Source organism: Colius striatus, chromosome 1 (assembly GCF_028858725.1).
Source record: "Colius striatus isolate bColStr4 chromosome 1, bColStr4.1.hap1, whole genome shotgun sequence".
Taxonomy (NCBI): Eukaryota; Metazoa; Chordata; class Aves; order Coliiformes; family Coliidae; genus Colius; species Colius striatus.
In genome coordinates, this window is record NC_084759.1 from 193,908,860 (window position 1) to 193,922,396 (window position 13,537).

The 13,537-nt window shown below is 39.6% G+C and overlaps 1 protein-coding gene across 1 annotated transcript in view; it reads left to right on the plus strand.

The window, feature by feature from the left end:
• Positions 1-13,537, plus strand: part of RELN (reelin) — a 296,993-nt gene that overhangs the window by 218,782 nt on the left and 64,674 nt on the right. Inside the window, exons 23-29 of the mRNA XM_062020283.1 lie at positions 181-318; positions 892-1,078; positions 4,414-4,619; positions 7,716-7,887; positions 8,265-8,465; positions 10,575-10,810; positions 12,820-12,977. Of these exons, the coding sequence (XP_061876267.1) occupies positions 181-318; positions 892-1,078; positions 4,414-4,619; positions 7,716-7,887; positions 8,265-8,465; positions 10,575-10,810; positions 12,820-12,977 (1,298 nt within the window). The remainder of the gene's footprint in view (positions 1-180; positions 319-891; positions 1,079-4,413; positions 4,620-7,715; positions 7,888-8,264; positions 8,466-10,574; positions 10,811-12,819; positions 12,978-13,537) is intronic.

Here is a 13,537-nt window from a genome sequence, read left to right on the forward strand (position 1 = left end):
CAGCAAATGGCTTCATCTAGAAAGATCATTTACAAAGATCCGTGTTTGGTTATGATGCTGTTTGCAGGCTGGGCTGGGATTGTGATACCAACTTACTTTATTTTTTATAGTTGTGTTTTATCTTTTTTTGCTACAGTTCTGTAAAGAATCACAAAATAAAGCAGTGTTATTGATTTTAAGGTCCAGTGCCACACGTTTCCGCTGGAGTCAGTGCTACTACACAGCCCAAGACGAATGGGCCTTAGACAACATCTACATCGGACAGCAATGTCCCAATATGTGCAGTGGACACGGCTGGTGTGACCATGGTGTTTGCAGGTATAAGGCACTTCCTTTTAACAATGATCTCCTGATTTTTCAGGTATCTTGCTATTCTGCATACCTTTTGTTGTTGTTCTTATTTTTAAATAAAACAGTAAAAAATGAAAACAGAATGAGGGGTGTTAAACTATTCAAGTGACATTACTAGCCAGTCAGTCCACAACTCTCTGTCCAAGAGCCCATACTCTTGTCAAATCCAGGCATTGGAAGAGCGTTCAAAGGCATAGGGTTGTTCTGCTCGTGTCCTGATGGTCACTCCAGCCCTTTGCACAAGGACACCAGGGACGAGCTCAGTGCTGCTTGGCAACTGCTGTAATACCAGGTACAATACCAAGGACACAGACTACTGCCTACCAGCTTCAAACATTCTGAACACCACAGGGTTGTCCTTTTTTTAGATGATAAAGCTTTTTCCATTATTTAGTTATTGAAGCTTGTTTCCAAGATCCAGATTTCAATCCCAGAAAGATTTGTTATTTCATATCTAAATTTTAAAGGTCAGTGCACTGCATTAAGTAGTTGTCAGTGTTAAATGAAGTCTTTAAAAGTTTGTTTTGCTCTTCCTTCCAGATGTGATTCAGGGTTCCAGGGTACTGAATGTCAGCCTGAAAATCCCCTTCCTTCAACTGTCATGTCTGATTTTGAAAACCCAGATGGTCTGAAGACAGAGTGGCAGGAAATTATTGGAGGAGAGATTGTCAAGCCTGAAGAAGGCTGTGGGGTAATCTCATCTGGCTCCTCGCTCTACTTCAACAAGGTACTAAGGAGGGATGGGAGACTGAGAAAGGCACGTACTGCAGGTTTGAATGGAGCATGATGTGGTTGTATGGCAAAGAAAAGGAAGGTGGCAGAAAGCTGCATGCAGAATGAGATGTGCATTAAACAGCACAGCTGTGCTACGCAGGTAAAGAATAAAGCAATCAAAAGAGATGGAGAAAGACATGTGCACTATGTATTCAAGAAATACCAGCTGTAATGGAAGGAAGTAAATTACCAGTGTACTGGGAAGTGTATGCATTCATACTGTCTTAATTGTGCTTGTTCGCTTTTAAGACTCAGTTCTTTCTCAGCATCCAGCAGCTCTCATATGTTTGTTCTGGACTGTTCTGGGCAAGAGGTGGAGAAAGATTGGCTTTCCAGGGGACAAGCAGCTTAATTTGAGGCTACAGGAACAAAACTAGTGAAAAAACAACCCTTCTAGACCCTTTAAAAGTGGTTAGGCTGTATGAGGATCCTAGTGTAGACAAAAATAATAGAGTAGGAAAAAGATGTAGGGAATTCTGCTAATTAACAGCAATTATAACTAAAATTAGAAGTCATCTTTATGGCCAGATGCAAGATTAGGGTTTGTAATCACAGATTTTTTTTTTATTATTGTTGCTCCTCAGGTCTAGTACTGGGTTTTGTTCTGTTCTTAATTGAAAGGAAGAGTGTAAATGCAGCTAGGTGCTTCTCTTTTAAAGGTTTGATCAAACTGCCACTGCTGTCATGAGAGCCAGATTAGTCCCAGAAGAATAACCTAATATGCAATGCTGTGTAATTGTGTGTTGTTTACCTCATTACAAAAATCTAACCCATCAAATAATTTTCATCACTCCTACATAGTCTCACACCCAGCTCCCCTGGAAATGCAGCTTTGCACTGAAGACTTCATAATAGACCGATCAGTATAACCAGCTAATTGTGATAATTGGATTTTTTGGTATAATTGTCTTCTCTGTTAGATGTTATTCCTTCTGCCTCAGTTCCTTTTGCCAAGTTTCTCAAAAGTAGTTTGCTAAATTAGAATTAACCTACTATGATCTTTCTTCTGATTTCTGCTAAGGAGGAGTGAAAATCTCATTTAGAAATTCTTGGCTTCTTTCTATTGATGTCTAAGGGTTAGGTTATCATTCATTTCTGTAGTAGCAGTCTGTGTCCCATCAAGAGAAGGTGGTTTATTTAATTTCTGTTTAGATCTTTTTCAAAGCATCTAGTGGCCATGCTGGTAGACAATAAAAAACCATATTTTTACGGTTGCCCAACATTTCTGTATTGTTTTGGGAGCTCATATTCACAGGTCCCACTTCTTTTCCTTTGCTTGAATAGCCACTTTTTATTTGACTGTCTAATGTTTACTACTATAATCAATTACTGCTGGCAGAATTAATATTGGCTTTGTTCTGCCTACCCTCTAGCTTTGTTTTACATCTCATTTTAACCAATTGTAGGTGTGTTCACAATACAGAGCTCTTTCAATTAGCTCCTGCAATTCCTCTGAGGTTTCATGTCACTGGAGCCCTTTCCTAATTAACCTGGTTCTGTGGTTAACTCTTTGGCAGGCAGAGCTGCTGTGGAGTGTAGATATGGAAAACCCATCTGGAATAGTTGGGTTTTCCGTATCTCCATAGCAGGACAGTACATTGGGTACCCTCAGCCAGCCAGGATACACCTGCCCATGGGGCAGCAAGGGTGTCTGCATATTTATTATCCATTACTAGTTTGATTTGATTTGATTTGATGATAATTTCAAATTCCTGTGGGTCTCCAAATGAAGCTGTGAAAGCATACTACCAAGAGACTATCAGTGTTGTCTTGGCCAGTATTAGCCCTGTGGGCCTGCACCACAAAGCTCGGGGCTGTGCCAAAGACTGAGCCCATCTCACTGCACCATCCAGGAAGTCTGAGGATGGACCACCGAATCAACCAAAACAGCAAACATAATTCAAGACCAAATCAATATGACTGTATACTAAATGACATTTTTTAAGGATTCTTCACAGGTTTTAGTTGTCATCGATGGTGGAAGCTAACCAAGTTTCAAAAGCACAAGCATTCGGCTTCCAGAAATCAGTCTGGCAGTGTGGCTTGGCCTGGCCTATTTGGTTGAGTCTACAAAGGAGCTGTGGACTCAGGATATAACATCAGCAAAGCAAAGTGTTCTGAGAAAGGAAGCAACCAGACACTTATCTGTGCTGAGTTTACCCTGAACTGGGTAGAAATAGGAGAGAAGTGATGAGTGGAACAGAATTTCAATTTATCTATCCTCTTATTAAAAAACACAGATCATAAATCTTGTTACTTATGTCTAGCTAGATCACATCACTTGTTCCACTTTGGGGGACATCGCCAGGTTGCAACTACTTTTCATGAATGCAGAAACACAATCCCAGCATCCTTCCAGCTGAACATATTTGGCTTTGGCCTGCTTATAAAACCTTGTGGTGGCATGATGCTGTGATGGGCTGAGCCTGGTACAGGGCACCTGGGTCATCTCTGTGGGGACACTGCTCTCACCCTCTGACATGCCTCAGCACGAGCAGCTTCATATCATCTATCAGCGTCTTGTAGGCTTGTCGATGTACAAGTCCACAAGCTCAGCCTCAGGCACCAGGGCACAAGGGGAAGAGGATAACTCCAGTTGCAACAAAAGGCTCTTAAACCTTAAAGCTTTTTTTTTTCCAACCTGAGTATGCTCTTTCTTCCTTTGCCAACATGTCAACATGCACTATGTTGACCACAATGTAGATATCCAAGAGTTGTTTCCTGCTAGAACTCAAAAAATCTTAGCAAAGATGTTTACTACATTTGATGAGGCTACATTTCTGTCAGCTATGTTTAGGTAAAGATGAAACCAAATCCACAGATTTCAAGCAACAGATGTTTGTGACAGGGGCTGTTATTTCATATGATCGGGTAACTGTATAGTGCAAGATGTGACTGGGGAAAGGAGATTACAGAAATATCCTTTCAGTACTTTGTGCTTTATCATTTAGAAGCTGAATACTTAAAACTTTGGCCCTAGTTCGTTCATATACACATTGTCTGCACTGTCTTCTGAAAGTACTTAGGACTTTGAAGGAATCAGATGAAATAGTTGTGTGAAAATTATGTTGTGGAGTCACATTGTGTATTGAAATCCAGGGTGATTAAGACATCAGTAGTGGCCAAAAACAAACGAAAGACCAAACAATGTCGCATTTGAAACAAAATTTGATGTCCTTCACATTGTGTAATTTTCTGTGCAATATTCATCCATGTTGGACTTCAAATATGTCTATTCTTAGTGCAGATGTCAAATATTATTATTGCCCCCTGTTCTTTGTATTGTAGGCTGGAAAAAGACAGCTGGTAAGCTGGGATTTGGACACCACCTGGGTGGATTTTGTCCAGTTTTACATCCAGATAGGAGGAGAGAGTTCTTCATGCAATAAACCAGACAGCAGAGAAGAAGGTGTGCTGCTGCAGTACAGCAATAATGGTGGTATCAACTGGCAGCTACTAGCAGAAATGTATTTCTCTGATTTCAGCAAACCCAGGTAAAATTTTGTTCTGAATTAAATCCATACTGCTTCAGTGCTTTAAAAAAAAACCCTATTTATCAATGCAAACAGGAATAATTTCAAGTTATAATACTTAAAAGCCATTGTTATATAGAAACTTTTCCAGGCTGACACAATAAACTCCTGTCACTAGGAAGGAAAAATCTAATGAAAATGGGCCTTAAAAAAACGAAGTAAAATATAAAGTTTGCAATCACTCAACTCCCATGTGAAATATGACTAAAATGCTAATATCTGCAAAATATTAGCAAGGACATATAGAACGTGCCCAAAAAAAGTGTAGAAATTTGCCATTTCCTCTGACTCTGATTTCAGATCTAATGAATATGTATTAATGTCACAGACATTAAACTCCTTTAAAGAAATATTTAAGGAGGAGAAGAAATCATGTTTAGCATTTCAAATTTTCTGTAAGATAGTTTGTCAGTGAAAGTTTAAATTGCATTTGTCTGCATAGGTATTAACTTGATTTCTGTTACCTGTAGCTTGTCTTTCAGTATGCAAATAGTTTTATCTTGTCATTTTGCATCACAATGAACAATTTACAGAAGAACTTCCATAACTCAGGAAACTGTTATTTTAAAGGTAATCTAGGCACTGGAAAGTAGAAAAGCTTTGAATTTGGGAATAGAATAGAATAGAATAGAATAGAATAGAATAGAACTATTTCAGTTGGAAGGGACCTACAGTGAACATCTAGTCTAACTGCCTGACCAATTCAGGGCTGACCAAAAATTAAAGCATATTGTTAAGGGCCTTGTTCAAATGGCTTTTAAACACAGATAGGCTTGGCATTGGTCACAACCCTAGGAAGTTTGTTCTAGTGTTGGATGACCCTCTCTGTAAAGAAAAGCTTCCTAATGTCCAGTCTAAAACTCCTCTGGCATAGCTTTGAACCATTCCCATATGTTCTTTCACTACATACCAGGGAGAAGAGTTCAGCACCTCCCTCTCCATATCCCCTGCTCAGGAAGCTGTAGAAAGCAATGAGGTTGCCTCTCAGCCTCCTTTTCTCCAAACCAGACAAACCCAGAGACATTAGCCATTCCTCACAGGGCATTCCTCCCAGCCCTATCACCAGCTTTTTTCCCTCCTCTGGATGCATTCAAGAACCTTCTCATCCTTCCTAAATTGTGGGGCCCAGAACTGCATACAGTACTCAAGGTGAGGCCACAACAATGCTTAACACAGCAGTATAGTTCCCTCTTTTGACTAGCTGGTTCTGCCGTGTCTGATGCACTCCAGGATGTGGCTTGTCCTCTCAGCTGCCAGGGCACGCTGCTGACATATTGAGCCTGTTGTCGAGCATCCTTCCAGATCTCTTTCTTCAGAGCTACTCTCCAGCCACTCCTCTCCCAATTTATATTTGTGCACAGTGTTGCTCCATCCTAGATGCAGAATCCAGCATTTCAAGTGTTAAATTCATCCCATTAGTCATAGGCTCCATTCTGTTTAAATCCTTCTGCAAAGCCCTCAAGAGTTTGGTATCATCAGCAAACTTGCTAATCACAGAATCTTAAGGATTGGAAGGGACCTTGAAAGATCATCTAGTCCAACCCCCCTGCCAGAGCAGGACCACCTAGAGCAGGTCACACAGGAACTCATCCAGGTGGGTTTTGAATGTCTCTAGAAAATTTCACCACGATCAAAAAACCCAAAGTTGTGTTGGTGGCACCAGCCTCTGATGTACCTTTGGTCAGGTGGATTTTCCTTATTCGTTCAATATTCCTCCTTGCTATGAGAGGAATGGAGGAGAACACTGATGGTGCACTCAGTTCCCACATTCAGATGTAAATGTAAATACATTGAACAGAATTGGTCCAAGAATTATGTCCTGAGAAACACCAGTCACCAGGCAGATATAGCCCCATTCACTACAACTCTTTGAGTTCCATCCTTCAGCCAATTCTTCACCCAGTACACCATGAACCTGCTCATTCCACAGCTGGACAAATGGTCCATAAGGATGCTGTGAGGAACACTATGAGAAACCTTACTAAGATCCAGCAAAACTAAATCTGCTGCCTTCCCTTCATTCACTAGACAGGTGGTTTAGCCTCTACTTTGCAAAATTACAGGACACATCCAACACAGAAGCTACATATTGAAATCTTCGTCACCGGACTATCCAATACCTTATTTTTAGACAAAACATTTGCCCCTCTGAATAGCCAAGAGTAATGGTCCTTACTGAATATAACTATGCATATGTATTTTTCTGCTGCTTCAAATGTGTTCCAGGTCTTATTTTCCAGTGCATAAATCTAGGAATCCTCTGGACAAAAACAGAGCCTTGTAGCCCTGAACAATTCCTCCACCTCTCTCTGCCTAACCAGCAAGTGAAGCAGAGTCTGTAGTATAAAATAATGTGGTATAAAGAACATTAAAAGGAATGCATATATAAATGCATGTATGTAAAGTGTCTCAAATAGGACCGAAGAAGTAACTGATTATTGTACTTTTTAACATAAGTATGGCTAGGTTTGAAACTTTTACTTTTATTTAACATCATTTTTGTAAAGTATTGAACATAGAGCAATCTACCTGAGAAGACCTAAAGTTCTTTTATGAAGATCCCTATAGGCTGAAATATTTTTATCCAAAGCAAAAAACTCTGCTACACAATCTATTGCATTGTAATGGAAGGATGCTTTTGTCTACAAATAGGACCAACCAGCAGACAAGAATGAGAAATTAATTTTGCCAGGGTATTTCACTATCATTTGCTGGAACCAGAACATTAAGACTTGCTGAACATGGATCTGCTGAACAGTTAAATTCAAAGCTGAAGAGTTCAAATCAGTTCCTTATTGTACCAGGCAATATAGTAATAGAGAGTTAAAAAATAGCCATTATCTTAAAGAAATTACATTCTCCACAGACAAGAGGGACAAAGAAGGCTTCCTGATATGCAGTATATAAATAGATATCCAGATATGTAGAAGATTTCTGAGGATCTATACATGTAAGATAGATACTAGCTTTCCTACCTCTGTTCCCTGTTCAGTGGTATTTCTCCAATTTCTCTACAAACTGTGTTCCCTAAAGTCCTACTGAATTTCTGTCCTTCAGGTTTGTTTATCTGGAGCTGCCAGGTGCAGCAAAGACACCTTGCACAAGGTTTCGCTGGTGGCAGCCCGTGTTTTCAGGGGAAGGGTATGATCAGTGGGCCATCGATGACATCATCATTTTGTCAGAGAAGCAGAAGCACATCATTCCTGTCGTTAATCCCACTTTACCACAGGTAACGAGCAAGAACAGGCTGTGAGTATTCTCACAAACAGGAACCATCCTTTCCCTTAGTAGACTTTTCTTTCGAATATATTTTTCTTTGAGGATCTTGAGCGTATTTAAAGAAACAGCTGTAGTGTTTGCAGCTGTGTCTGTCTGTGAGGCAACAACCTCAGTCATCACAAAACCATCAGGCTCCTAATCTCTGTGACAGAGAATGTAATAATTTATGTCCTCAAAAATTCAGGAGAGAAATTTTGAGAATTACAATTTTCTGAAAATGCCAGCAAATAGAAATTGCAAAATTTGAGAGTTGATCATTGGGAGAATCATTTTCAAGTTACACTGCAAGGTGATAGTACTTGTTGCTTTCATTCTCATTTCTAACAGAACTTTTATGAAAAGCCAGCATTTGATTATCCTATGAACCAAATGAGTGTATGGTTAATGTTGGCCAACGAAGGGATGACCAAAAATGAAACTTTCTGCTCTGCCACCCCATCTGCCATGCTCTTTGGCAAATCGGACGGAGATCGGTTTGCAGTGACTCGAGATTTAACTCTGAAGCCTGGATACGTCCTGCAGTTCAAGGTATTCCCTAAACACAGATCCTCGCAGAACATCAGTGAAACTGCCCTTAGTCAATACTTGCAAGGTGTCACTGGGGCCACAGTTCGAAACAGGATGATGACTTATGCCACTGTGTAAAAAGTTGCGAAGAGCACAAGTACGAATTCACACACAGAATGACAGAATCTTAAGGGTTGGAAGGCACCTCAAATTCAAACAGCATAAAATATCATGCTACTTTCTAAAAGCACAGCCAAAACCTGAGTGCAGGAGAGCTTTTTTATCCCTCTGGAGAAGTTTTAAAGCTTGTTGTTCTTAACACGTTTCAGAAGTGGGTTGAAGTAACTGTCATTTTATTTGTCAGTACTAGGAAATGCTACTGCACTGTCAAGGGAAAAAAGGATTTATCCCATCTGGGGCTCTGTGACTACAAAAGCTCCAATGTGATTTGTGTACTTTTTTTGTATTTTAAACTATTTAAGGATTTACAAGCTGCTCTGTACTCCAGTGTGGATTTTTCATATACTTTACTTTTATTGTGTCAATGAATATAGGCTCCAATTAGCATTCTCTTCTTTAAAGGACTTACAGAAATTTCAGTGGTCTGACAATACACCAGAATATGGGCTGCAAAGAAAGTGTATTTGCTTTGACAAGCTCTTGTTTCTGAACCCTAATCAAAATTTTATTGAGTTTATAATGAAATCCCATTGGTGAATTCTGGAGGTTGGTTGCAATGCAATTTTAATGAGCTCGCCACAAATACATGGTCCTTACATAATTGGTGGATACAGACACTGAATAATTTACAAGTGGAATTATTAAAGAGATCAGATGTTTACAGGCAGCTTTTCAAATATAATTCCCACAGTTCTATAAATAGGAAAGTTAGTTAGAAATAATGGGATTTGTAAAATAATCTCATTTCATCTAAAAGTTATGCTGATGAAATGCTATACAAAATGAGGGATTGCAGTACTAATTTTATACTTTAAACTGTCTAAACTCCAAAAATATGTCAATATAAAAACACTATTTAGCCTGGAAAAAGTGCTATTTGCCTCTTCACCACTTTCCTCTACTTCAGTGACCAAGTCTCCATTCTGTAGATTTGATGAGCAACATTTCAAAAATTTTTTAGTCTAAAAAAGCAATCCTTAAAAATATTTCACACACCTTTCATCCCTGAAACACTTGGCAATGTTATATAAATATATAAAACATAAACCACATTATCAGAGAACAAGGAGTTCTTCTTTATAATGTCTATTATTTAAGAGCTGAATTTATACTCCTCTTTCTTGGAAAGCTTTTAAACTGGCTTGTGCATAAATTGTGGTAGTCCTAGTTGCATGCTTTAATTTTAGACATATGGTTAAATGCTTTTCTGAGTTTGTGAGATTTCCATTTTAAATAGCTGTCTGGATTAATTTTGCATTGATAAACTCAAAGACAGTAATTTGTCAAAATTATTCCCTTTTACATGAGTTATTTTGTTTTACATTTTGCATTCTACAACTCAAGCAGAATTTCTGCAATAAAATAATGAAAGCTAATATTTTTCTGATAGCTTAAAAAATGAAATTGAAAACTTGATATCAGTAGTTGAATTTAGTCTTGGTTACATTCTCATTTCCCATTTTAATAAGCCTTTTTCTAATTCATGCAGTTTTGCTCTGTTCAACTCCCAGACATCATTCTTGCAAGGCCAATGACTAAGCTGTGATCAGGGCTTGCAGCCCAGGACAGGGTATACCTAGCTGGTCCTCCAAGCACTTTTGGTGGACTACAGATGGGATGGGGCTCAGAGGATCCAGTTCTTCCCTTTCCTCCTGCAAACAATGTGCTGTTTGTGGCCTGCAATGCACCTTTGAAAAGCTCTTTGCACATTTAAGTGTGCTTAACCCAGCAACCTTAATGAAGGGACAGTGGGGATTTTTACTGAGAAATGTCATTTATGTGTAGGAAACAGAGTCCAGGCATCAGTCACTGTTTGCCAGTAGAGTTCAAATCAAGCATTCAGAGCTTTAAGCCTCTCTATCCAAAAAGTCAAAGGCATTTTGCTGCCAATAAATGTCAATAATAGCAAACGTTTCTTCAGCATGTATATGGTGTTCTGCTTTTTTGCAGCTCAACATTGGTTGCACCAACCAGTACAGCAGCTCTGCTCCTGTTCTGCTCCAGTACTCACATAATGCTGGGCTTTTCTGGTCGCTGGTGAAGGAGGGCTGCTATCCTGCATCTCCAGGCACGAAAGGATGCGAGGGAAGCTCCCGGGAGCTGAGCGAGCCAACTGTGTATCACACAGGAGACTTTGAGGACTGGACAAGAATTACTATTGTTATCCCCAGGTCACTTGCAGCCAGGTATATTTTAAACCCGTGGTGCCAGTGGTACCCATGAGTTAGCTGCCTCTTCCTTAATGCTGCACTAGGAAAAGGTTGCAAATTGTGAATAAAATCAGTTAAAAATCAGCATATCTGATAAAAATACACTGTGTTCTTCAGAACAAGGAGAGGTTTTCCATTTTAAAGGTGTCAAAATGATCTATAGAGTTAAATTATAAAGTAACAAGTAATCCAGAACATTTTAAGTTGACATCAACCTCATAATCATGGCTCTCTCTGTCTGTACATGATCAGTCAGATCAGAAACGCCTGCGAGAGAGTGATAAGTCACTTGAACCAAATAAGCCATTTGAATAGAATTAATTGCACATTCACCACTGGGCAAATAAAATCTAGAGCATATTTGAGCTGCTGCATAATGTGCTGCATCACTGAAGGAGGCTGGGACAGCCAGAGTGACCTTAAGCATGACCTTAGCATCAGGTCAATAGGGATGAGAAACCATCAGATGGTGCAAGAGGCAAATAAGCCTTGAAATCAATAGGCTTATCTCAATTTTATTTGGATTTGGGTGAAACTTGTTGCTCCCCTTGCTCACTATCTTACCCCATCAGTAAACCACCCTGGTCCAATTTGCTGCCCGAACCAAGTGCTGCTAGCACAGCCAGGAGCCAGCCCCTGCCAGCCACAAGCTATGGCCTCTCTGCCTCCAGCCTCTCCCCTGCCAGGCAGCTGCTCTAGTGCTGCCCTGGGTCTCAGCCCCATTCTCCTGCCATGGGCTTCTTAATCTCAAGCCCCAGCACATATTTTGAGTATGTGGCATATTGTGTAGCAGGGGAGCCGGTGCCTTTGCCGCAAGGAGTTGAAATAGCAGCATGTACCATAACAAGTTTGTCTTTTCTTCAGTAATTAGCCAATAAAAGCAGGTGCCAAATTGCACAGATCTGACACCAGCTGATTTGATTTACCCAAAACAAGCAGTGCAGAATCAATAGCAGCAATCTGTTTGGCATTATGTTCAGGAATAAGAAGCTCATGCTAATACGTTAAATATAAGCATTGTGAGCAAGATGGGAGTCTTGGTGTGTTAAAAACTCAATTTGTTGTGGGTCACTTTAGAAATCATGGTTCGTGGGTTATCCATTTCATAAGTTGGTACAGAGCACTAGCACAATGGTCACCTACCTTTCAAATCCCAATGCAGGGCAGAAAACAGCAATAGATTTATTATATTTTGGTCAGAGAGGCAAGGAGGGTCTTAGTTAATCCATTGGATTATAAAATGATTCAGCTAAAAGTTAAAGAACAAAAATTAATAGCCAATATATCATTTTCTCCAATGAATTTCCTGTGCAGTGGCTCAGCTGGAGTAACTTAGTATAGGCTCACTGATGTTCCTGGAGCATTTTGTTACAAAAGGTAAGGATTAGATACCTGTTTTCTAGGAATTTCTTGTTGTCTTCCAAGAATTAAAACTTAGTATTTCTATCCACATGTCCTGTAAGACACATTATTTTCTTTATTGTAAATATAAATGGCATTATTTGCCATTTTTAGAAAATTAATTATTTTACTTGTATCCAAATTACTTGAAGGTTTTTTATTCAAACTTATGCAATTCCATCATCAACTCTGCATCACTGTCATTATTAAGACCATTACTAAGTACTGTAAGAAATAGAGTTCTGGAATTTTAATATGTAATTAGCAGTTCAGGTCCAACTGAGTAGTGAAAGGCATCTTCCAAGTCACATCTAATCATTCACTCTAAACTCATGTATCTGTTCATTGCAGCACATTGGTAGATACAGTGGATACAGAGAAATAGTTCCAAAAAATCTGGAAAAAATATCCTTAAATGAAGCTGCACAAAAAGTAGGATGTCAGAAATATTTTCCAGGCATCCATTTGCATCTTATTTGCAAATGTCTAATTGAGGAATAGGTGCTTTTAATCCTGAACAAGGACAAGGAGATGCTGAAGCTGGGAATAGTAATAGCGTGCCCTTTGCTGTTGTTTCTCTGCAGTAAGACCCGATTCCGCTGGATCCAGGAGAGCAGCTCCCACAAGAGTGTGCTTCCCTTCGGCTTGGACGGCGTTTACATTTCTGAGCCTTGCCCCAACTACTGCAACGGTCATGGGGACTGTGTCTCAGGGGTCTGCTTCTGTGACCTGGGCTACACAGGTAAGATAACCCTTTTTAGGTGGGGTTACAGTTAGCATTGACTTAGTTAAAGCTGGAAATCTAGCATCTTGTTTATCCTCTCCGATATTCTGGAAAAATATATGAAGACATAAGTTTCATGGGCTGCCAGCAAGAGTCTTTTCCTTTTGTTAAATAAAAAACAGAGTAGTTGAAGGCAGCAGACACTGGTGATGTTTCTGGCAACCATCATCTCTGAACATCACCATCTGTATGAATAGGAAGGGACTGGCCATAAAAGTGAAAACAAAACAAAATATTATAAACTAAAAAGTCTGCTTAAAAGCTTTTGGATCATCTTCAAAAGAATTGCTGTTGTTTTTCAATCCCATGGCCATCAGATGGCATGGGACCAGGAGGCAACATATGTTCTGACAGGCCCTTCTGTGGAAAATTCTGCTCACTTGTGGTTTCAGGGGCTTTTGTGCTGAAATACCAAAAAAAACCCCAAATGCAATGAAAAAAACCCAGTGATTGACACAACCAGTTGCACGATGCACTCTTTTCAACCCTCTGTACCAACAAAGCAATAAGCTAACATC